The 23,026-nt window shown below is 46.1% G+C and overlaps 2 protein-coding genes across 2 annotated transcripts; both read left to right on the plus strand.

The window, feature by feature from the left end:
* The first annotated feature begins 30 nt into the window (after window positions 1-30).
* ppp1r16a (protein phosphatase 1, regulatory subunit 16A) lies at window positions 31-11,904 on the plus strand. The gene is made up of 12 exons (XM_062479051.1): window positions 31-132; window positions 5,526-6,570; window positions 7,201-7,271; window positions 7,859-8,004; window positions 8,146-8,249; window positions 8,447-8,571; window positions 8,864-8,989; window positions 9,243-9,318; window positions 9,422-9,551; window positions 9,962-10,124; window positions 10,253-11,393; window positions 11,628-11,904. The coding sequence occupies exons 2-11, from the start codon at window positions 6,321-6,323 to the stop codon at window positions 10,763-10,765; spliced, it is 1,704 nt and encodes a 567-aa protein (XP_062335035.1). The 5' UTR covers window positions 31-132; window positions 5,526-6,320; the 3' UTR covers window positions 10,766-11,393; window positions 11,628-11,904.
* Window positions 11,297-22,816, plus strand: si:ch211-217a12.1 (alanine aminotransferase 2-like). The gene is made up of 12 exons (XM_062479052.1): window positions 11,297-11,393; window positions 15,497-15,695; window positions 19,574-19,663; window positions 19,775-19,883; window positions 19,972-20,105; window positions 20,289-20,532; window positions 20,723-20,802; window positions 20,911-21,047; window positions 21,119-21,293; window positions 21,470-21,625; window positions 21,925-22,037; window positions 22,161-22,816. Exons 1-12 carry the CDS (start codon window positions 11,323-11,325, stop codon window positions 22,249-22,251), a joined length of 1,599 nt encoding a protein of 532 aa, XP_062335036.1. The 5' UTR covers window positions 11,297-11,322; the 3' UTR covers window positions 22,252-22,816.
* Window positions 22,817-23,026: the final 210 nt, after the last annotated feature.

The following is a 23,026-nucleotide window of genomic DNA, read 5'->3' on the forward strand; positions in this document are numbered from 1 at the left end:
GTGGCGTTGGCGCAGTGGTTGTTATGGTGAAGCATTTCCCCCGAGGGTTGGCTTTGGTGACGATGACAGGGACTCAACAAGCAGCTGATCAGTTTTAGAGGAACGCGGACAGAGCCTAAACGAAGTCTACAGGTGAGACGAAACTTAATTATAATACCAATTCCATACATATGATCTCATATTGCCCAGCTATTTGAACGTCGATCTTTTAGCCACGCGCAGAAAAAAACTTTTACCGGGTTATGTGCAACAGGTAGCTGAATGAACGAATGACTGGCTACCTATTTAGCAGCCATGCTAGTTCATTAATTGGCATGGCACGCGTTACAGAATAGCACTGTCAATGTCAGGTTGGCCCTTTCTAGCGCCAGGTGTGTTGTCTACTTAGGCTACGTTAGTTTTCAAGTAGTCTAACTCAATATTAGCCACATTATGTCAAACTGATATAGTAGGTTCTACACTGTACCAATTGATTTTGTTAAGCGTACATTTTAGCTCTGCATTCGGCTACTTTCCCGTGTCCCTAATCTGTGTGCAATAATAACATGGAAGTCTCAAAAAGCAACAGGCCACTGTAAAGCGAACAGTTTACTGTTCCATGCGGTGACTCTGGTAAGCTTGCCACCAGATACATTTGACCCAGTGATTATTAATGTTGTAATAATGGACATTAGGCTATGTCTCATTAGGCGTACTGTAAACAGAAAGCTACAGGCTACAATCCATGCAGTTCAATGGCTTTTAATTGCATACTACACAGGCTAATTATGCATTACATGAAAGGTGTTGCATGGATGGATTGCATGTAATTGATAGCTTATCAGTTCAAAAGTGAAACTATCGGTTCTTCAAAAGAACAGAACCTTTTATATTAGCCTACTGGTTGTCGGCCCTTTTGAAAGATGTATTCTTAACAAGACAGGTTTCAATGAATGAACACACAATTCAGCATGCACGTGCATGCTATTTAAGACTGGATATAAGCACAATGGCTGAGGTCTACATTGCATCAGGCCACAATTAGTGAACCATGGAACCATTTAATCTATTTAGAGTGACTTGAGTTCACTGACTCTTAAGCTTGGCTCCTTCTCAAAGGTAGTTTGTTATCTATGTTACACAAGTGATTTTGAACAGATGCCTAGAATAGAAGCCCTACTAAAGTCAATATGATGCTATAACCTTGGGATAATCAATACTAAGCTAGAGTGTCTTTAGTGGTAAGGTAGGCATACTCATAACTACTGCCACCTGATTGTGGGGAGTATTATGTGGGTCACCTAAGGCCCTGACACCTTGAATGGTTGCATTGAGCCAGGTGGAGTACATAGCTAAAACGTTTTCAGTATGAATGCATTTTTACTGAACATGTTTTTGGACATATTTTTTATCTATTTTTTTCTTTCTGGGACAAGATGTGTCTCCTCCTTATCCTTCCGGCTTTCTATCTCCATCCATCACTTCGTCCACATCCTCCTGCTTTCTCATTTCCTCTTGGTTTCCTTTTGGCCTTCTTCCTCATCCTTTCTCATTTTTCTCTGTTGCTACAGCGATTGCTGAGTTGTTAAAAGGCCACGGCTCAACCCACACATGACAGGATTTAGGAAGCCCACCCCCTTTCCCTGGGTCTCTCAGTTTAACTTCCTCTCCCCCCCCCCCTCTCTCTCTCTCTCCCTCTCTCCCTCCCTCCCCCCCCCCTTTCAGCTTCATGTTTTAATTGCTGCTAAACCATTTTAAATCTGGGGAAGACAAAAAGTCCTCTAAGAATGTTGAACAATAGATTAGACCCCTGGAAGAGGTTCAAATGGCAGACTGCTTGCAGCTTCCCAGACTACACACACAGTGATTCACCATTCATGAACGAACCAGATTGTGGGATTCATTCTCCTGACTGTGGTCTTATTGGAAAGGAATGCCTGAGTCAAATAGGCCAAAGATGGAGCTCCTGACATGGCCAGATGGATAGGATCCACCTATTTCCCAAGACTTCCACTGTAACTACCAACGTGTGGGACATTGTAGCTAAAACCTTTAGACTGCGGCATTAGACAATGGCGTTGAAACGTCCTTGTTTAAACACACCGAAACACATGTATTGGTCCTAGGACCTGTGCTGAGCATATATTGCCATTGTATACTATTCATAGGGTGAGCCGGCTGAGTGATGTGTTCCGCAGCCAAGCCTCCCTGCCCAGTCTAAATCAATGAGTCATTGAACCAGGTCGACTACCCCTGTTAACACCAGTGGCGTGCTATAACCCAACTCAAAGTGCACCATTGAAGAGGGAGGAGGACAGACTGAGGCCCCAGAGGAGGATACAAAGTGGTTGTGTTTTAACCAGTTGATTAAGGTGATTAAACTAGAAGCACAGTTTTATCCAGCTTTCTGCTTATTTGGTAGGGCCGAGGGGAATAGGGAGATATGTGAAAAGAAAGTAGTCCAGTTCTAGCATCCTGAGGTAGGCATTATAAAAGTGAAACTGCTTTTAATGTGCTCTACAAGGCAATTAAGATAGCCTGAGTGTAGAGGCTCACTGAGTCTGTTAGTTTAACCCTCGTGCTGCCTTCGGGTCACATGACCCAAAGGTTCATAACGAACCATCGTTGTGTTTACCCAATTTTACCCAATACAAAAACAAATTAAAATAATTTTCTTTTAACCTTTGCAATGTGGGGGGTCTGAGACAGCCCAACGGTTAAAAGAAAATGCTTCACTTTGTCTTTGTATGCGGTAAATCTGTCGCAATACGACGGTGGGTCACAATGACTGATGGGTCAGAATGACCCGAAGATAACACAAGGGTTAACTAGGCCGGAATAATCCACATTCTCCACAGCCCCTGACAGGGTTTTCAATCCAGTGGTTCTACAGCTACGAGAGATACCCAGGCCTTAGACCCTTTCAAGTTGTCCTGCTATGTAGGCTAGGCTATGCATGAGGGCTGACCTTGGATTGAGATTTCCTCATGAGGAGTCTTGGTCAAGACTCCTTGCTGAAGTGTCAGTTTATAGGGTGGGTGGTATTCAAGTGCTGGGTGAAGTTCAATATTGCCAAATGTGTGTGTTTTTGTGTGTTTATTCATCATCCAGACAGCAAACTTGTTATAGCCTCTAGTTCTAACGTATCTCATGGGTGCTCAAACTTTGTGTGAACACGATTACTGTTCGTGTACACATGCATGTTCAGTGTGTGTGGGAACGGTGGGTCACATTGACCCGAAGGCAGCACAAGGATTTTAACTTACTACTTTCTCTTCATGATTCACAAGACTGCAAAGGGTTTCACCATACTGTACAGTGAGCTTAGTTTCATTTGCATTTTATTCATTTAGCAGGCACTATCAAAAGCGACGTACAAAACCGCAGAAGATCAAAGGATCAGAAGTGCATAGTTAACATAACAGGACTAAGTTAAAAGGTTATTTTACACCATGTGGCCTAGATCTAACAATATTCTGCAGGCTACATACTGCCTCATTTGGAGCTACTTTTTGAAGCTGATGGTTATTGAACCTTGAACAGTTACGGTTACATAGCCTGTGGTTGATGGTCTTCTTACATCACTGATTAGGTGGAGTGATGGCTTTTTTTCTAGTGGGCATGTTCACCACCATGCTGAAGAATTACTGAACAATTTGTGCTTCACTTAACTATGTAAAAGGGAATGAATGGATAGATATTTCAAAGAAGTTTGGTTTAGGTGTGTTGAGTTTACATATGATGACTGATAACATTAGGATCCACATGAGGCCTAGTGCCCTGTATACAGCACACCTAGTAACAGCTAGACGGGTGGGACCCTGCCTACAGCCAACGTCTGTTCAACTGATGGATCAAGGTCGATACAGTAAACCAGATTTATGACCACCGCGATCAGTGATTTGTAACATAAGTGTTCGCATATTGCACACACACACACACACACACACACACACACACACACACACACACACTCACAGAAGTTTCCAGTTGGAATGAGGACACGAAAAACCACCTTATCCTGCATTGTTATACTATGCCAGTATTTTAGACCTAACGGGTGAGAGGAGAGCTCAGCCAGGAACACACAGTTAATGAGCTATGCTGGTAGTTACGTTATTGCTGCTGATGTTAAAACCATCAAATGGGTTCGTTCACTTAGTGCCGGCAGATCGTAGGCACTACAGGTAAAACTCATTTTTGACACGGCTTGTTTGATCCCTGATATTGATTGCTATGATCGAGGATCTAGCAGTAGTCCCTAAAGGGATTGTGGGCCTTAGCCCATTCCCTTGTAAATCTCCTTAAGAGTCAGCATTTCCTAAACTTGTTACCGCCCTCTCTCTTGTTCACTGTGCCAGAGAGAGGAAGGCTGCCACAGCTGTGCATGTGATGCTTAGGCCTATTGCTGACAGATTAGCCTAAACACGTATTCTGTGGAGCAGTGAGTTCATTGGCATTAGCATTTCTTTCATTTAGCTGAAATTTGTATTTTTGTATCTGAACTGCCCTTTCATCTCTCTTATAAGTGCAGCTGGGTTGAGGTCAGTTTGTTGGATGCTCAAAGTGTTGTTCAGTTGATCTATTTCTCACTCTGATGGGGCTACTGGTTGACAGTCATATTTCTAGTGGGCTAGGCTATGCCTTGTGGTGTACAGGCCTACTTCGTCTCTGTGTGACTTCCACTATGAGTGTGATACATTAACACAAGTATGTGTGAGTCCAAGGAAATCCTCACATTGTAAGCGCAGAGACAGAGAAAAAGGCCATCCTATAAATAGTCTTTGGCTGGGGTTGTTGTGTTCCTACGGTATTGAAACCTTAGTTACAACAGCCCTGGCGTTGACTGTGTTGAAATGGGACTGGGCTGAAACACAGACAGTCTGGATGTCCATAACACTTGATGACCAACTCCAGGGACAGAATTTTAATCCAGTCGCAGATGATCTATTTCTCTCTTTCAGCCAGGTCATCTTCTCTCTATGCCTCTCCCTCCCCTCCCTGCATTGCAACACTCACTCCCCCCAAACTAGCTATCTCTCTGAGTGCCGTGTCTCGTTGACCGTCCTCTCAGCGCTCACAGGCCTTGACCCTAAATAATGAATGAGCTCCCTGGAAAGCCCTGGGGCATGCGCTGTGGAGCCTGGCGACGTGAAACTGGGGGAGAGCGGGCTTGACGGAGAGAGAAACCATTTCATATTAAGCCTTGTGAATAAACTTGTGGCACTACGATCTAACCACCCACCTCCATACGCCATGGCCTCATCCTCTGGCCCCCTCTCTCTCTGCTCGGTGTGCAGTACTGGGGCGGCTAGTCGGGTGTGTCAATCATTAATGAAAGGCCTCCTAGCTCCGGTTTCCTCCAGTAGTGGAGAGGAGAGGAGAGGAGGGGGAGTGGAGAGTGCGGCGTTTTGGAGCTCAGGGGTTAAAGATAACAGGATTAGGAGAGCAGGTTGTGTACATTACTGTAACATTGCACGCCATCTCTCTCTCTTTCTCTCTCTGTCGCTTTGTCTTTCCCTCTCTCTCCCTTTCTGCCTCCACAGGTGCGTCAGTAGAGCCTGAATTCCCCAAAGACGTGCCTGTATACCAGTAAACAACAAGGAGCCACCTCAAAATATCCCCACCCAAGACTGGTCCTACCACAATCCTGCTGCTCCTTAGCACTTTACAACAAGCTTTGTGCAATATTAAGTTCCTATTGAATGTTTTAAACCTGATCTTTCTTTTTGGTTTACTCTGGTGATCTGTTTCCTCCTGGCTTATGAGTTCACATGTGGTGTACCATCCACCCACACAGCTAAACAAGCTCTGAATATGGGTCCTTATCCAAAGAGTTTTCTCAGGGATTTGTTTCCAGGCAAGGGAGTCCAACATGGACTGGGAGACAAGCTGGCACAGACCTGGACAGGGGAGAACTAGCTTCTCTCGCTGGGTCTCACTTTGTCAGACTTTGGGGAATACAGGCACAAAGAGCTGCAATGGATGGAAGGACTGAGGAACAGTTCAAAATCACGATTCACAAAGGTCTGTTTTGGACATGTACGCATATGAACAATACACCTGTAGAATAATTGTTTGGTAAGCACTAGTTTGGTTGTTTGTGTAATTTTCCAGGCCACAAAAAAAAAAACGAGCTACTTCAAACCATGGAAATACTGACCACCTGAGACTCGAGTGATAAAGTTATTTTACTATGTTTGTCAGTTAAATCACTGGATGATGTCTGAGGCATTGGAGTCCAGAAAGTGAGTCAAGACCTAAAAGCAATCTGAGAGAAAGTAGGACTGGGAGTTGGGGGTCGGAGGTCTGAGGCGCGTGGCGGGCGGCGCCGGTGTGGAATGGCGGAGCACGCCGAGCTGCTGGCTGAGATGGCCACCGTGGGGCGTCTGAGCGCCGCCGAGCGTGTCAAACATGCCCAGAAGCGTCGCACCCAGCAGCTGAAAGGCTGGGCCCAGATGGAGAAGGACACGGCCCGGGGGGGCAAGGGAGGCAACAAAGGAGACAAGAAGAAGGGGCGCACGCGGCGGGTGGTCTTCCCCAGCAACATCACCCTGCTGGAGGCCTCCGCCCGCAACGACCTGGAGGAGGGTGAGGCCGACGCCCACACACACACACCACAGGGCCTGCACTAACTCTTAAGACGGGCCACGAAATGCAAATCAAAGTCACTTTGCTTCTGTTTTGAATGGCTCCATAAAATCTTTCCGATGCAGTTGTCAGTCCCTTGTTTGGTTTACAAGTTTTCCCTTATGTTATACCTTAACGATAGTCCAACATCCACAAGCATGCATTACTATTCTAGCAGTAATAGTAATTACTAATACATTTTTTCAAAGACGGCAAAAGAAAAGTATGTTGACTACAGCCAAACTCCTTCAAAACTGGTTAGTTTCACTGTAGCGTAGCACCAGTGCTTCTATAAACTCAACAAGGAAGTTATTCAGGCATAAAGTTGAGTGGTCCAAGTTATACTTTTTAATCTTATCAGAGCTGGCCTTTCAATAGTCATTGTTTGCACAGGATTGTGGCTTATGTAAGCAGTTACTGATGGATATGTTATAAACAGGCTAGGCTGTGCTGGATTTAACATGATTTGCCCATGATAACCAGGCTCACAGCCTACATTGTCAAGGACAGGTTGTGTTTGTGCTCCCATGCTCAGACAACTGTTAGTCATCCTTAATGACCACAGCCGTTGTTCCTGCCTTATCTTTGCAGTCAGGGAGATGCTGAACAGTGGAGTCAGCCCAGATCTTTACAACGAGGATGGGCTCACTGCCCTGCACCAGGTACACACACATACACACACACACACACACACACACACACACACACACACACAGTAACATTTCCTCCATACCTCCACGAGTCACATTCTGGGCTGTGTGTTTATGTGAGGTCGCATTTGTGGAGACTGTGTAAGTATCGCATGTCTGTGTTGTGTCTGCGTCTGAGGGCACAGCATAGAAACATTGGTTGGTTATTCCACTGTTTCTCAGAGGGCCTGTTGTCAGGGAGCTAGTTTCCATTCCTCCACATGTAGCAAGCTCCTGCTGACTGCTGGTTTTGGGAGGAGCCCAGTAGCACACCACCCAGCAGAGACACTGCTGTCTTTATAAGCCAGAAACACATAACCTCCTGTCCATGTACACACACACACCCATGTGTATGCACATTTACACATTATAAATGTATGCGAGTCAACAGTGCATACTTTTTAAGGGTACAGTACGTGTTATAGAGAAGTCACTATAGAGGATTTACCTAGAAAAGGCCTGGGAGATGCAAATTCTGCCTAGGCAGTTGGCAGTGCATTCAAACTTCAGTTAGTGGTGTGTATAGCTGAACCGTGTGTGTGTGTGTTTGCATGCTCCAGTGTTGCATAGATGACTTTGTGGAGATGGCCAAGTGCCTGCTGGACGCGGGAGCGAGCGTGAACGCCTGCGACAGTGAGCTGTGGACGCCCCTCCACGCTGCTGCCACCTGTGGACACACGGGGCTAGTGCAGCTCCTAGTGCAGGGGTGAGTCCCCCGCCCTCCCTGCCCCGCATGACATTCCCCAGCGAAGCGGTGTGTCGGTGATGACAAAGACCCATGACCGAGAGTGGGTGCGTAACGTCTCCTCCTGATGCGTGGTGTGTGTGTGTGTGTGTGTGCGTGCAGCGGGGCCGACCTGCTGGTGGTGAACGCGGACGGGAACATGCCCTACGACATCTGTGAGGACGAGGCCACGCTGGAGCTCCTAGAGATGGTCATGACGGAGCAGGGTCAGTTGGAGAGAGCGACTCTCTCTCTCTCTCTGCACTGCATCATCTCTCTTCACCTGTGCAAAACTCACCACCAATGACACCCAGGATCCTTAACCTGACAAACAGACAATGACTTTGTGAAGATCTAGCTTTCAGACCTGTTGGCTCAGTGTGTGTGTGTGTGTGTGTCTGTGTGTGTGTGTGTGTGTGAGCAGGTATAACTCAGGACCGTATCTATGAGGTCCGGGGGGCCAAAGAGATGGAGATGCTGAGAGTCTTGCGGGCGCAGGTGGAGGGGGGAGCAGACCTCAACGCCCAGGACGAACACGGAGCTACGCTGGTGAGACTTTGAACATGTCTGAACATGAGGGAGTTGAACTGGAACTACTTGAACCATTTCAGAATACACCCGACATGCCTTGGTTGCCTCGTATCACCAGATATCCCTTTACAGTGGGAGGTGTACACTACAAATATTTTTTGTAGTGATATTTAAAGTATCGCAGAAGCAATTCAAGGATTTTAACCCGTAGGTACCATGGTGGATATCTTAACCAGTTCTTACTACATAAAATTTAGTAACTTCTAATCATTACATTCCGTTCTTGTGTGTGTGTGTGTGTGTGCCCCAGCTCCACATCGCAGCAGCTAATGGCTACCTGTCAGTGGGAGAGTTGCTGCTGGAGCACAGCATTGATGTGGAGCTGAAGGACACTGATGGCTGGACTTCCCTGCATGCTGCCACCTACTGGGGACAGGTCAGTACTTGTCTGCCGGCTGTCTGGTCAACCCAACCAAACCAAATCCATCCTTTACAGTACATAGAGACACACCTGGCACCACTAGAACATAGAACAAGTAGAGGTTTGGTGCCTTGATTGATTCCACAAGGGCAATACTATGGACCTGCTAGCCACACTGCAGGGATATTTTTGAGTCGGCTTTCAAAGAATTCTGTCCTGTCTCTGAGTTACCGACCTGCTGCTGTTCATTGCCCATCACTTCCTTCAGATTCAGATGGTGGAGCTCTTGGTGGCTAACGGGGCCAGCCTCGACAGCAAGACCTCCTTGGAGGAGACGCCGCTGGGTGAGTCATCAACCGCCCTGAGTCGCCAGACACTCGAGGGATCCCACACACGTGTTACTGAAACGTTTGTGTGTGTGTGTGTGTGTGTGTGTGCGCGCGCCAGACCTGTGTGTGGACGAGGAGATGAGAGCCAAGATGATGGATCTGAAGCACAAACATGACGCCATCATGAAGAGCCAGGACCGGCACAAGGGCACCCTGCAGAGACAGGCCTCCAGCACCAGCAGCCGAGGGTGAGAGAGAGAGAGAGAGAGAGAGAGAGAGAGAGAGAGAGAGAGAGAGAGAGAGAGAGAGAGAGAGAGAGAGAGAGAGAGAGAGAGAGAGAGAGAGAGAGAGAGAGAGAGAGAGAGAGAGAGAGAGAGAGAGAGAGAGAGAGAGAGAGAGAGAGAGAGAGAGAGAGAGAGAGAGAGAGAGAGAGAGAGAGAGAGAGAGAGAGAGAGAGAGAGAGAGAGAGAGAGAGAGAGAGAGAGAGAGAGAGAGAGAGAGAGAGAGAGAGAGAGAGGGTATGCAGAGGTTGGGAAAGAGAGAAAGTGAGACTCGTATTATTTTTCCATGATATACCATTTGAATTGACTTCCTGGCTGCTGCATTTAAAGTCTCTCTTTTCCTCCCTCTTCCTTCCTCTATCTGTGCGTGCGTGCAGGAAGGTGGTGCGTCGCGTGAGCGTCAACGAGCGCTCCAGCCTGTACCGGCGGGAGCACCACAAGGAGGCCATGGTGTGGCAGGAGAGAGGCCGGCAGCCCGAGCCCCAGGACGAGGACGAGGACAGGCAGACGGACAACGAGCTCAACCAGCACGCCGCCATGGTGACAGGGAGGGGGGGGTGAAATATGCATACATGTATACATGTGTCCGGGACATTTGGCATGTTGAAAGTTGAGGTGATGACACACATATTTGGGTGTTCAATTTCGCCCCACTCTGTGTCTGCCAGACCGCTGGAGCAGGGGCCATGACCAGACTGGAGGAGATGGAGAAGATGGAGTCCAGCCTGGGGAACGGGGGAACGCCCTTGGCCCTGTCGGCCTCGGTTCCTGGGGAGATGTGGGCTGGGGGGGGCATCATGGATCGCAGCGCCTCGTACCAGCTCAGCCCCCCCTCTGGGTCGGGGCCCACGTCAGGGGAGGGGGAGGGCTCCGACAGCATGACCAGGGAGAAGTCCCACCACACCCTAGCAGACCTGAAACGCCAGCGGGCGGCAGCCAAGCTTCACAAGCACCCGGCGCCCCCGCCGCCTCTCACCCCTCCCGCAGAGGAGGAGCCCCCAGCCTCACCCTTTCCAGAGCTGACCACACCTGCCCCCCACGAGGCCCCCAGCCCAGAGGAGCTGGCTAGCCCCAACGCGGTGTACTTCACCCCAGCAAGTGGAGACCCTCCCCTGCTTAAACTCAAAGCCCCTGAAGAGGACACCTCCAACACCAAGGAGCCCTGCTGTGGAATCATGTAGACACACTCTCACTTGCTCACTGCCTGTGTAATTAGGAACATCAAGGGCGGGTGCACACACTCCAAAGTGGCATAGCATCTTTCGACAGATTCCTTGCAAAACGCTTCATTTGTTTAGGAATTGATTCACTCATACTTGATTTTTTTATTCAAGACATGCCATTGAATGTTGTCTCCACATTTCGGCACTGTCCACTCCTCCCTACAAAGCTCTTAATAGTGATGCATCTCACACTCCCCACAACCTCTCCCATGACCGCCCATCCAGTTCCAATTTGTAGTCATCTGAACTAAAACTTGAAACAGAACATGGCACCACCATTGTGGTGCAGATGTTTGACATTGTTCATCACCACGGCTAGCGTTAAACTACAGCTAGGGGGACCATACACGGAAGTTGTGTTATGAGAAGGTAAACAGTCCTCATGGAGATAGCCCCCTAGTGGCTGTGTATAGCCTTACAGACTCCAGTATTCAATACACCATAGTACTTTACCCCTACTACCACTGATCTCTCCATTCTTCATTTCAATCAGAGGTGGTCACAGTTTTCTTGTGATGGCACGGGTGTTGGATGGAAAGGCCTTTTGTCTTTCTAAGGTTGCCTTTCATATTGGAGGATCAAGCGAGTGAGTGCGTAAGGACCAAATCTGATTGAAAGGCCTTTCTTTTGTTCAAATCTGACTTAATGAATGATCTTTTCTATTTTCAGATTTATTGACAGTGATCAGTGAAATGTAATGTGACAGAGATAGTATATTTAAGTGAAGGATTGAGCATAAATTAGAGTCTTAAGAGATTCTTTAATTCTTTAAGGGTACTTTAATATAAAATCTTTATTTATCTTATTTATTGTGTTTCAGACTTGCCAGTCTGTGAGCCAGGGTGCAAGAATTGGGAGTGGGTATATGTGATGACAACTGATTCTTGTTTGTTGGTCTAAACTTGGTCTAAATTTGCCTTTTTTCTTGTCCAATAATGTCCTGAATTGATTCTTCTTTTGTTCATAATCTAAACCATTGTTCCAGTGCACTTTGAAAAGCCTACATTTTGATACTCCTTTCTACGTGGTGCAATTTGTAAATGTGATTTTGTTTTCTAAACGATTTCAAGAGATTATATTAAAAATGTATTTGAAATTATATTGAAATGCATTTGAAGATTGTAAGGATAAATAGATCCTTATTTGTATTTGCTTTTTAAGCTTTCCACACCTCTGAATAGTGCTGGATGTATATATTTACATCCAGTGTGAAAAACCATACCTAATAGCTTGCATTGTACCTTGAAAACAGTTGCCTTGCCTTGAGTCATCATATAAGAGCTGGCCCATACAGTGCTGCATCATCAGCATGTCCCTGGCAGCTGGCACATCTTCAACGTCCCACAAGGACTTCACATAGATGGATGTGAAGTGAGATCAATTCATTTATCCACGCTTCATTCCTCATGCTCCGTAGAGGTTTGTACTTCGTCACCCTATCGATGTCAATCCATAACACATTTCCTGTTTTTTGTTTGCTGCAGTCTGTGATTTGTCCGTTTTAAAAAGTTTGTCATGTTTGCACAGATGATTTTTGTATTGATTTTTGTACGACATGGGCTTACAGTACTTCTATGGACGTTGCCACCTATTTGTATTTATTCCGTCCATTTAAGTATTTTCGACAAGAGGGAGGTTAACACATGGCCAAATCCTAACTTGAGATCCCCACAAACACATACAAACACAGGGAACTTAGGTCAGGGTTTGGTCCATCATGTGAAGATGGTGTCCTGACCCACAGTGGAAAGGAATCATGCTGCTCAACAGTCGTTCAATTTCATGAATTCCTCATGATATTATGAAGTAAGTTGCACTGAGGTAATTCACCATGTTGTATCAATGGAGGATGGTATTCAGTGGCTTTTCAGTTCTGACCTTAGAACCACGTTGATTACATGGGAGAAAGTAAACTCTAGAAGCTCTTAACTTCCCATTACAGTCACCCGCATGTCTGCCCTACGTGTACCTTCCTGGTTCCAAAAGGTAATTAATTGTATAAGAAGTCAAATGAAAACCTGTGCACTTCCCCCCCACACCTCCTTGTCGTCTTGTGTCATTGATGACCTTGGAAATCTAAAGCCTTTGTAAATATTTTTTGAATAAATATATGATGTCAAACTGGGATTTGTTTTTCAAATGGGAGTTTGGAGTGTGGCTCAAATGTACTAGGCGTCGGCTGACAGTTGGTCAGCAGGGTGCACAAATGTGAGGAGAGCCGATACATGAGGTCAAGTAAATGCGTTTGTGTTGAGTGTTGTCCTTTGCTTCTTGTATGTCACACGGCTACCAGTGACTGTCGTGACCTTATGGGTGACTTGGGTAGATACGCGCATTCACACTGTGTGACTTGTGCGTGACATCTCTCTCACTAGGGGCATCACATGGCGTTGTACCCCCCCCCCCCCCCCCATTTGAGGAGGTATCAGTTAGCAGGTCCACTCACACACAACACAGATCCTCTGACTTGACTGTCCTCGATCAGTTCAATCTGATTCTAGATCTGTCAGACGTAGATCTGAAGAAGGAATGCCTGTGTGGGCTGTGTTGAACACCACCAATCAATGTTTGATTGAAATCTGTGGTTTGTCACTTCTGAAATGCTGACAGACTCCTTGAACGACAGCTAACTACACCAACAGGCAGTGTTGGTGTAGTGCTCGTGCTGCCTTCGGGTCACATGACCCAAAGGTTCATAACGAACCATCGTTGTGTTTACCCAATTTTACCCAATACAAAAACAAATTAAAATAATTTTCTTTTAACCTTTGCAATGTGGGGGGTCTGAGACAGCCCAACGGTTAAAAGAAAATGCTTCACTTTGTCTTTGTATGCGGTAAATCTGTCGCAATACGACGGAAGATAACACAAGGGTTAATTGACTAACCAGTTGTGACAGAAACAGTTGTGGCTAACTATCTCATGTTGTGTCTTGGCTGTCTGGCTAAAGCAGATAAGAAGATACTTTGTGTGACTAAGTGCATATATACACATACAACACAGAGTTCTGTTACTGGGTGAGAACTGAGAGTTTCTGTTGTGAAAGTGTCATAGTGTGACAAACGATAAAAAGCCCCAGAATGTTGTTTTTTTTTACGACCAAATATGCTTCTTAAAGTCTAAATTGGCCAAACAATGCTAGGTGTTTGAGGTATGCTGAAAATGTCTACCTGTTGCATCCTGCCTAGATGTGGTTGTTGTTATGCAGGTCGGGTGTATTTTTGTATTTGATTCTTAAAAATAAAGAAAATACCTTTTGGAACTGACATTTAGGTTCATCCAGACAAAATGCTGTTTTCAGCGCTCAATGGAAAACAAATCAGTCTATTTACAATGCCTGTTTTGAAGCTCGGGAGTAGGCCCTAACTCTCTGTGTGTGTGTGTATGTGTGTGTGTGAGACAGAGTTTGAAAGAGAAAGTGAGTGTGAAAGAGAGACAAGAGAGAATTGAGCCATGACCCATTGTGTAAGTTTGGCTGGAAGGGTAATATTACACCCCTAACAGGAGGGGTGTCTTTGGGGAAGTACACACTGTACTGCTGTGGGCCACCACTGAGGAGCCCTTTGAAATTCCTGTGAGAAGGGTTAAGGACTTGGATAAAAATAGTCTCTGCCAGCAAATGTTCAACTCTCCATGGCTAACATAATCATCTGATGAAATCGTCCACCTTAAAATCTTAATGTCAATCTATGGGCAATGGGTACATCCTTATAAGCTTTGCACAATGCATTTCTTAAACTGAAAACACGTCGACCACGTGGGGTCTAGGCAGAAGTAGGCTTATTAGCAAAAGGATCATTATAATCCCCTCTGTGATGTAAGGTTCTCACACGTAAGATTGTGAGTTATGTTTCTTATGGTAAAACCACAGGTTTAAACTCTAGGATACTGGTCACAGTGTTGCGGATAATTCGAATCTGTAGGTAGGCTTGACATTCTGCCAAAAAAACAAAAACAGACATATAATTCTGGATTTTAGATCCACTTATCAAAATGCAAAATTCTGATTTAATATTAATTCGAAGAGTGATTATAACCGTATAAAAAAGATACTCAACATGTATTTTTATTTTTTTAGGTAAATTACTGCCAAATGCGAGAAACAAGCAACGGAGGAAGTACTTTTCAGTTGATTTAAATACATCAGCGTGTGGAACGTTGACTGTGGTGTGGGGAGTAAGGAAACATTCATATTTTTCTTGCCAAATTGTGTCGCCAACTATAATCACATAGTTTGACTGACATGGTTTTTAATATAGGCCTATTAGTATTTCAGTCATGAGGGTAAAAAATTTGGAAAGGTATGAGAAGCTGAATATTTTCAACAATCTCGCAAAACTTTGTTTATCCTTCGTTTCATCAATTCAAGCTGCAGCACTGTCAATAAACATTTAGCTAGCTATGTTCTACTGGGACTCGAACTGGAGGCGTGACAGTCTCGTGTCGTGTAGCAATGTGGGGGGAGTTTAAAAGTTTGGTAACCCAAAGCTATAGGTATCTGAAAGAACACAGTTATCTCTCATGGTGGATTCTTGTAGAGCTACTGGATTGGTAAGAACTGATAATGTTGGCGGCGGCATAGTTATTGCACTCGAGCCAAGAGCATCGTCCTGATTTAGCGAGTTGATGTTTATCTCCATGGTTAACGAATATCAATTGTTATTGTTTTCTGTCCTACATATTTCACAGAATATTTTGTTGGATAACAAGAGAAGAACCCTGCAAACTCCATACACTGAAAATGACAGATAACGGAGTCAACGGAGTGCTGCACCGGGAGAAGGTGCTGACTGTGGACAACATGAACCCGCACGTGAAGCGTGTTGAGTACGCTGTCCGCGGTCCGATTGTTCAACGCGCTGTTCAGATTGAAAAAGAGCTCAGAGAGGTAGGCTGATGTTCCGAACAAAGTACATTAACGTCAAAAACGTTGTGGAAGTGAGATGCACACAGGCCAGTTCAACACCTTTTCACAGTTGTGTTGTTTCATGCCATCACTTAGACAGCTAACGTTCAGACCACAGAGCAAATACAAATAATCGATAAAAATAGGCTATGTAATTGTAAAGTTTCAATGAACATAGGCTATAGTCCAGATCTATGTGCTCACTTGTGATGTTAAATGTGTTCAAGCATGCTCCAGTCCTCTCAAACAAACAAATTCCTGTGCAGCACAGTGAAAATGAACTGTAATGTCATGGATACACTGATCTATGATAATTACCATGGCTTAAAGGAACAAATGGGCAAAATAGAATTGGCAGATATTCATCCTTTACTAAAGAGTCAATGACAATCCACAGCTCCGCCAAAAGTGTGAGCACATCTTGTGTCAATAAGCGTTCAGGTACAAAACCAAGTGGAGGGGGTGCTTTCAAACCTCCCCTGTCACTCACTCTCGTTGCCTAAGGTGACAGTGTATGGGAACTGGCCTGGGATGGATAAGTGCAGTTGTGTAATGGGGCACTCTCTCTTTGTCTCTTTCGCCTACCCTTCTTTGTTTCTTCTCTAAAATGGAATGCTCTTTGAGCCAGTGCTAAGGAGAGTTCAGTGGGCTGAGTGCCAGGAAGCAGCTCAACCTTGCAGAAGAACCACTACTGTCACACTAGCATTTCAGTGGAGGTCCATACATTCAGTAGATCCACCCTGAGAACGGTGGTCGCTGGCAGTGTTAGTTTTCTGGCCCATACCTCTTGGTTGTTCCATCTCGGGCAGCTATACTAAAACAACTCTTATCCCTCCATGATTTGAAGTAGGTTATTGTATGTCACGGGTGGAAGCACATGTTTACTCTCCCTCTAAAACCATAAACCGGTTCAATCAACCTTTGTTGGGAGGTGTCAGAGTTCATAGAACACAAAATAAAAGACTTTCAAGAGACGACCATTCAGGAGTAGAGTATCGGATGTCTGCTTTTGCAGCAGCGTTGCGGAGGGCATGAGGATGTTGTGTGGGCAGTGAGGGGTCTAACAGGGATGTCTGGTCAGCTGCTTCCTGCCGATGCTCAGTCAGCATCACTAACTGGAAACGGGGCACATGACTTTTGATCTGATCTTTGGACACACTTTGAGTAATGCTTGACTCTTCTTAATGACCTATCCTTCCAGTTGTTCAGCAATGATTAAACGGTATGGAAGAGATAACCTCACCCTGATCCAATCAGATCCTATGTGCCTCCCTGGAACTGACTTGGTTGTTATTGTGGATAACTCATGGCCTCACTCCAGAATAGTGCAGACTTGGGTTTAAAGATTAGACTGGGGTGTCCTATGTCTTGCTAAATGTTGAGTAAATACGTAGCATCACTTTTTAGTCAGCCTTAAAAGTGGTTGTCACATGCGTGCCAGTTTTCTCTTTGACTTGGAACGCAATCATCAAACGATATGCCACAGCTGATTTATTACAGTGGTTGTGTTTTTGTAAATTGGTGTAGTGAAATAAAATGACAGTGACCTAGAATGTTGCACTTTATATGTTATGTTTGCTGCACTGTTCTTCTGGATTGGAAATGTTGTTGCACTGTAGTATTGCTTGTGTTCATCGTGCCTGGTAGCTGAGATGCTGTTACTTTGGGATGTGGCCAGTAAAAAACAGGTTTTTCTTGACTCTGAGCACCGAAATACTGTTGGAACTAGCCTATACATCCTTGATTATCTGCTGTACTTTCAACATGCGCTGTTTGTATGTCACTTTGGATAAATCATCTGTTAAATTGATACAAGGTCAATGTAAATGAATGGGATACACACTGATACTGCTGTAAGTTGCTGAGGTTGATTTTGAAGGTTTTGGTCCAGTTGGGGGCTGTTAAGAGTGCCTGGTACAGAGGAGAGCTCAGAACAGGACTGACTGGAGAACAACAGGCTCTTTGTTTGACCCAAGCGAAGGACGCAAACAAGAAAATGAGGAGCCATATGTGTTTTGAACTTCACCGATCCAGAGTTGGATAGGGATGTGCCTACATGTTGAATTACTTGGCACACCCACAACACAAATATTGACTTGTCAAAGGTCACATACGCACAGTCAACATTATTTTGTTTGGTGGATCAAAGATCTGTAAGGCTGTTTCAAGGTTGGATAAGTTACTAATGATACTGAAGCATAGGGGTTTACACTTTGAACTGAATCTCTCTTATTTTCCAAGTTCTTGTTTGAGTTACCAAGGACTCCACCAAAATTGCCTGAATTGGTCCTCTTATATCATATGTCCCAGTGTAATCAAATGACCTGGCTTGCTGACTGATGCAGGACGTCTGAATGTCACGTCACCTGATCTAATCTGTGGGTTGAAGGAGAGGCGTGTTACCAGCATCCGCGTGCCGCCACCGAACCAGAGATTGTCCTCAAGATCAAATAGTGAATCACAAGAGGGTGACCAACAAAACAAAAAACATTTGTTATCCTGCATTGTGAACAAACAAAATGGAGAAACCCAAACCAGGCCATGATATAAACAAGTTGACATCTCTTTCTATGCTCTCTACCAGGGCCCCTACAGACTCCTCCCCTTTCTACCGCCATCCTTGAGCCCTGTGCCAGTTGGAGGCTGTGCCGGTCTGAGGCTGTGCCAGGATTGGTCAATACAGGCCCTGCTAGAGATAATGAGAGGGAAGTTAATGAGACGGGAGGCTGTGTGGGAAGAATAAACAGCCATCGTTTGATTTAACATGCACACGGCGCTGTCAAACGGGCCTCACAGAGGAGGGGAAGCAGAACCCTTCCAGTTTACGGTCTGTTCTTGGAAGTCCAGAGTATTTCTGGGTTGTGTTTCAGGTGTTGCCTCCCCCCTGTAAATGAGTTCGACGCCTTTGTGGATGTTTGGTTTGAACAGATCAGAGTGAGATCACTCTCTAAGTATAGTGCAGTACTCTTACCATGTCTGAACACAGTATCAACACGCACACTCAGTAGCGTAGGTCTCTCTCACATTCCGATTGGTGGAAACCCCCAATACGCCCTCTGCCTTAGGCTATAAGGAGTGAAGCTGGAAGGTCTTGTGAGAGTTTGAGTTACAGGCGGTAGAACAAACAGTTCTACCGGCTGCAGCTCCTGTGCAGCTCAAGTTCATTGACCAGGGTGTCATCCGGGCCTTGGGTCACCACACACGGTACGTCCACCTGCCAGAGAGGCATGGCTGAACAGCTGAAGGCCTGCCTACTCGTCAAACTGCTGACACGCCAAATATCGTCGACATGTGTTTTTGGATCCGAGAGTCTTGGTGCAAGCCGTTTGACATGGTGTCCAGCATGTGGCACTGTGTCTCTGTCTGCGCTCTTTTGTTCTAGGTTTAGCTTCACCTCCTGTTTGGACATTGCTCAAAGACTGTCGGTTTTAGGAAACAGCTGCTTCAAAATTCTGCATCCTCTTGCCCCCTGTTGTTGTAAAATGTCTGTGCTGTTAGGACGGCAGAAGTGAAGGGAATGGGGTGGGGCGGGGTGAGGAGGAAAGAAAAAAGGGTAGTTTACACTCACACAGTGGAGGACAGAAACAGCCGTGACCTGGGCTTGCTGTCTCTCTTCCTCTCAAACCTCATTTGCATACAGAACACACATCCTGCTGGCTTCCGGGATGAATGTCTGCATCACCCAGTCCAATGTTTGAATGGCCTGTGTTTCTAAACCAATAGACAAATTGATTGCAGTGTCATGTTTTGTAATGTTTTTCTAAAACCATGCATTTGACTTGACAATGAGAAATTGTTTATTGTTTCCCATATTGATGCCCCTTTATGAGAAAATAATGGCAGCTCTCTTGTTCTTCCAGGGAGTAAAGAAGCCTTTCACAGAAGTAATTAAAGCCAACATCGGCGACGCCCACGCCATGGGGCAACGGCCAATCACATTTCTCAGACAGGTGTGGATCATGTGACCTAAATCTGCAGTGCTTTGTTCTCTCCAGTGTCCAGTTGCAACAAGGTTTGCTCTCTCTTGTCATTTCCTCCTTGTCTCTTTCTTCTCTTCTCAGGTTCTAGCTCTTTGTGCTTACCCTGACCTCTTGGAAGACAACAAGTTTCCAGAAGACGCTAAAAGCCGGGCACGGCGGATCCTTCACGCTTGCGGAGGAGGAAGTCTAGGTGAAATAAGGCGTCTCTATCAACCCCACAATGAGCCTTCACCACAATTGTTCCTTATAACACTTGGCTCATTGTAATGTATTCTCAGGTGCGTACAGTGCGAGCCAGGGCATTGAGTGCATACGACAGGATGTCGCCCGCTACATTGAAAAGCGCGATGGCGGGATCCCTTGTAACCCTGACAACATCTACCTCTCCACCGGAGCTAGCGACGCCATTGTGGTGAGAGACGTGTTTTTTGTAACGGCCTGCCACCCCCATACCCGAAGCTGGTCTAGCCTGATTTTCCTGCGTGGGCTTTGGACAAATAAAGGTGGCACGCTAGCACCGTACCACACGGTATGCCTACACCACACTCCACATGAGTACATAAAGTATCCTGCTGTTCTCCCTCCTTCTCCCCAGACCATGCTGAAGCTGCTGGTGTCTGGCGAGGGCTGCAGCCGCACAGGGGTGATGATCTCCATCCCCCAGTACCCGCTCTACTCCGCAGCCCTGGCCGAGCTGGCGGCCGTGCAGGTCAGCTACTACCTGGACGAGTCCCAGTGCTGGAGCCTGGACGTGAGCGAGCTGCGCAGGGCCGTGACGGCCGCCAGGCAGCACTGCAACCCCCGCGCCCTCTGCATCATCAACCCCGGAAACCCCACCGGTAGGGACTGATGTTGTGTCGAACATGAGGGCAACTGTCAACTGAGAAAGCTTGCGGTGGATTGGATTTTCGGTGGGGGTCTAGGGATATCAACTGTGACCATGAAAATGTATCAATGTCAGACTTTTTCCGAGCAATATCCAGGTAAATAATCCTTATAACGTGCCTTTTTATTTGTTTCATACCATAGGCCAGGTCCAGAGCAGGCAGTGCATCGAGGATGTGATCCGATTCGCTGCTGAGGAGCACCTGTTCCTCATGGCGGATGAGGTAACTCCAATAAAAACTCTTATGTCCCGCAAAGATCCGGCCCCGCCCTCTCCTCCTCAGGTCCTGAGTGTGTGTGTGCTCTCTCACCCTCTCGTCGGTGTCTGTCAGGTCTATCAGGATAACGTGTATGCGGACGGCTGCCAGTTCCACTCCTTTAAGAAGGTGCTGTTTGAGATGGGACCAGAGTACTCAGACAAAGTGGAGCTGGCCTCCTTCCACTCCACCTCCAAATGCTACATGGGAGAGTGAGTTTGAATGTCCACAATGTGTTCAGATGCGTCATATACCACCTGACACTGTGTGTGTGTGTCTGCAGGTGTGGTTTCAGGGGAGGCTACATGGAGGTGATCAACCTGGACCCGGAGGTGAAGGTCCAGCTCACCAAGCTGGTGTCTGTGCGTCTGTGCCCCCCCGTGCCTGGCCAGGCCCTGCTAGACCTGGTGGTCAACCCTCCCCAGCCTGGCGAACCGTCACATGCCACCTTCATCAAGGTCTTTCTCTCTCTCTCTCTCTCTCTCACACACACACACACACACACACACACACACACACACCCTCAATCCTTCATTATTCACTCAAGCACAATTACACACACACACACACTCGAGCACACACTGATCCCTGTGTCACCCCCTGCCTGCCCCCCATCCCACTTCCCTCCCCCCAGGAGCGAACGGCCACCTTGGACGACCTGGCAGAGAAGGCCAAGCTGACAGAGCAGGTCCTCAACACCATCCCTGGGATCAGCTGTAACCCTGTCCAGGGGGCCATGTACACCTTCCCCCGCATCACTCTCCCTGGGCGAGCCATCAGTGAGGCCAAGGTACCTCCCCCCTCCCCCTCCCCTCCCACCCTAGAAGGGAAATGCAGAGATGGCACTTGTTCTGCAGGCCACCTTGTCTCAGACCCGGGGTATAGGATTGCTTTAAATGTGGGTAGGACAGTATTTTAATTTTTTTTAATAACTGAAGATGCAGCCGGTTAAAAAAAAAAGGATAATGAAACCCATCCCCCTTCTCAGACCAACTCCATTCCATTGTCATTTCTTTCTTTTCCCCCCCTGTTCTGACTGTTTCTGTGGTCTTCCTTCCTACTCTGTGTTCTGTGTGTGTCTCTGTGCAGGAGAAGGGCCAGGCTCCAGATATGTTCTACTGTATGAGGCTGCTGGAGGAGACTGGCATCTGCCTCGTCCCAGGCAGTGGTTTCGGACAGAGGGATGGAACGTACCATTTTAGGTTAGCCACGGACGCATTCTGATGCCGCACTCGCTCCCTAAATGAAACACTGGCTTTCGGAAGTAGAATTTTACATTCTTAACCTACTCTCTCTCTTCTTTCTGTCTCCCTCCCGCTTTCCAGAATGACTATCCTGCCTCCCACCGAAAACCTAAGGGTGGTGTTGGAGAAAGTTGGGGAGTTTCACCAGAGGTTTACAGACCAGTATTCTTAACCTCCTCTTCTCTCCTCCCCCCCCCCCCTCCTACGAGCAGACAATTCCTATTCCTTCAATGTAGTTGAAGAGCCAGATGTCACAAAGTGCCTTTGTGTGACTGGAATAAACTGTAAGATGTGCCATTCATAACAACGTGCATCTCACTACTTAACGTCCAAAACTTTACAATGAAAAGGTGGGATCTGGGTTAAAAAGAATGCACTTTTTAGCATGATAATTTTCCAGCTGTAAATAGGGTTAGTTGTGTGTCTACATATTCATATACATACAGGTCTGGTAATGTTTGTCTTTTGATGTCTTTAGTTTTGTTAATGATAATGTTAGTTCAGGGTAAAGCTTATTCTCCTGTCAATGATTTGATAGGTGCACTGGTTACAAAGATCATACATAATCCTATGGTCTGAAATATATAGGCCAAATTTTGGGCATATGAATACTTCTGTTCACCTGGAAGGAGTCCAAACGGTACTGCTTGGAAGAACTGAATGAATTATTGTAGGCATTTTTAATATTGCTAATGGTAATGTAATGAATTAATAAAATATGCATTTCTTTATCAGAATGTCTTAGCAATTTGGTATTTCTTTATCTTAATCTATTATAATCTATACACTTTTCTTATTATGGAATGGCAAAGACATCAATAACAACATTGAGAGTTGTGTTGGCCATCTAGTGTTGTGTACCAGAAAACGGTAAGTTTAGGTTACCAATGAAGAAAATACTTGTGAAATTGCATGAAAAACATTATGTATACATGTACATATTTTAG

The sequence above is a fragment of the Osmerus eperlanus genome, chromosome 15, assembly GCF_963692335.1.
Source record: "Osmerus eperlanus chromosome 15, fOsmEpe2.1, whole genome shotgun sequence".
In the NCBI taxonomy this organism is placed as follows: Eukaryota; Metazoa; Chordata; class Actinopteri; order Osmeriformes; family Osmeridae; genus Osmerus; species Osmerus eperlanus.

What these genes read in the sequence shown, in the direction of transcription:
- ppp1r16a (XM_062479051.1), top strand. Translation starts at nt 6,321, where the DNA reads ATGGCGGAGCACGCCGAGCTGCTGGCTGAGATGGCCACCGTGGGGCGT. An exon ending in GGCTCACTGCCCTGCACCAG is followed by an intron (nt 7,272 to 7,858) that starts GTACACACACAT and finishes TGCATGCTCCAG; the next exon opens with TGTTGCATAGATGACTTTGT. An exon ending in CTGCCACCTACTGGGGACAG is followed by an intron (nt 8,990 to 9,242) that starts GTCAGTACTTGT and finishes CACTTCCTTCAG; the next exon opens with ATTCAGATGGTGGAGCTCTT.
- si:ch211-217a12.1 (XM_062479052.1), top strand. Translation starts at nt 11,323, where the DNA reads ATGGCACGGGTGTTGGATGGAAAGGCCTTTTGTCTTTCTAAGGTTGCC. An exon ending in TTGCGGAGGAGGAAGTCTAG is followed by an intron (nt 19,884 to 19,971) that starts GTGAAATAAGGC and finishes ATGTATTCTCAG; the next exon opens with GTGCGTACAGTGCGAGCCAG. An exon ending in GAGCTAGCGACGCCATTGTG is followed by an intron (nt 20,106 to 20,288) that starts GTGAGAGACGTG and finishes CCTTCTCCCCAG; the next exon opens with ACCATGCTGAAGCTGCTGGT.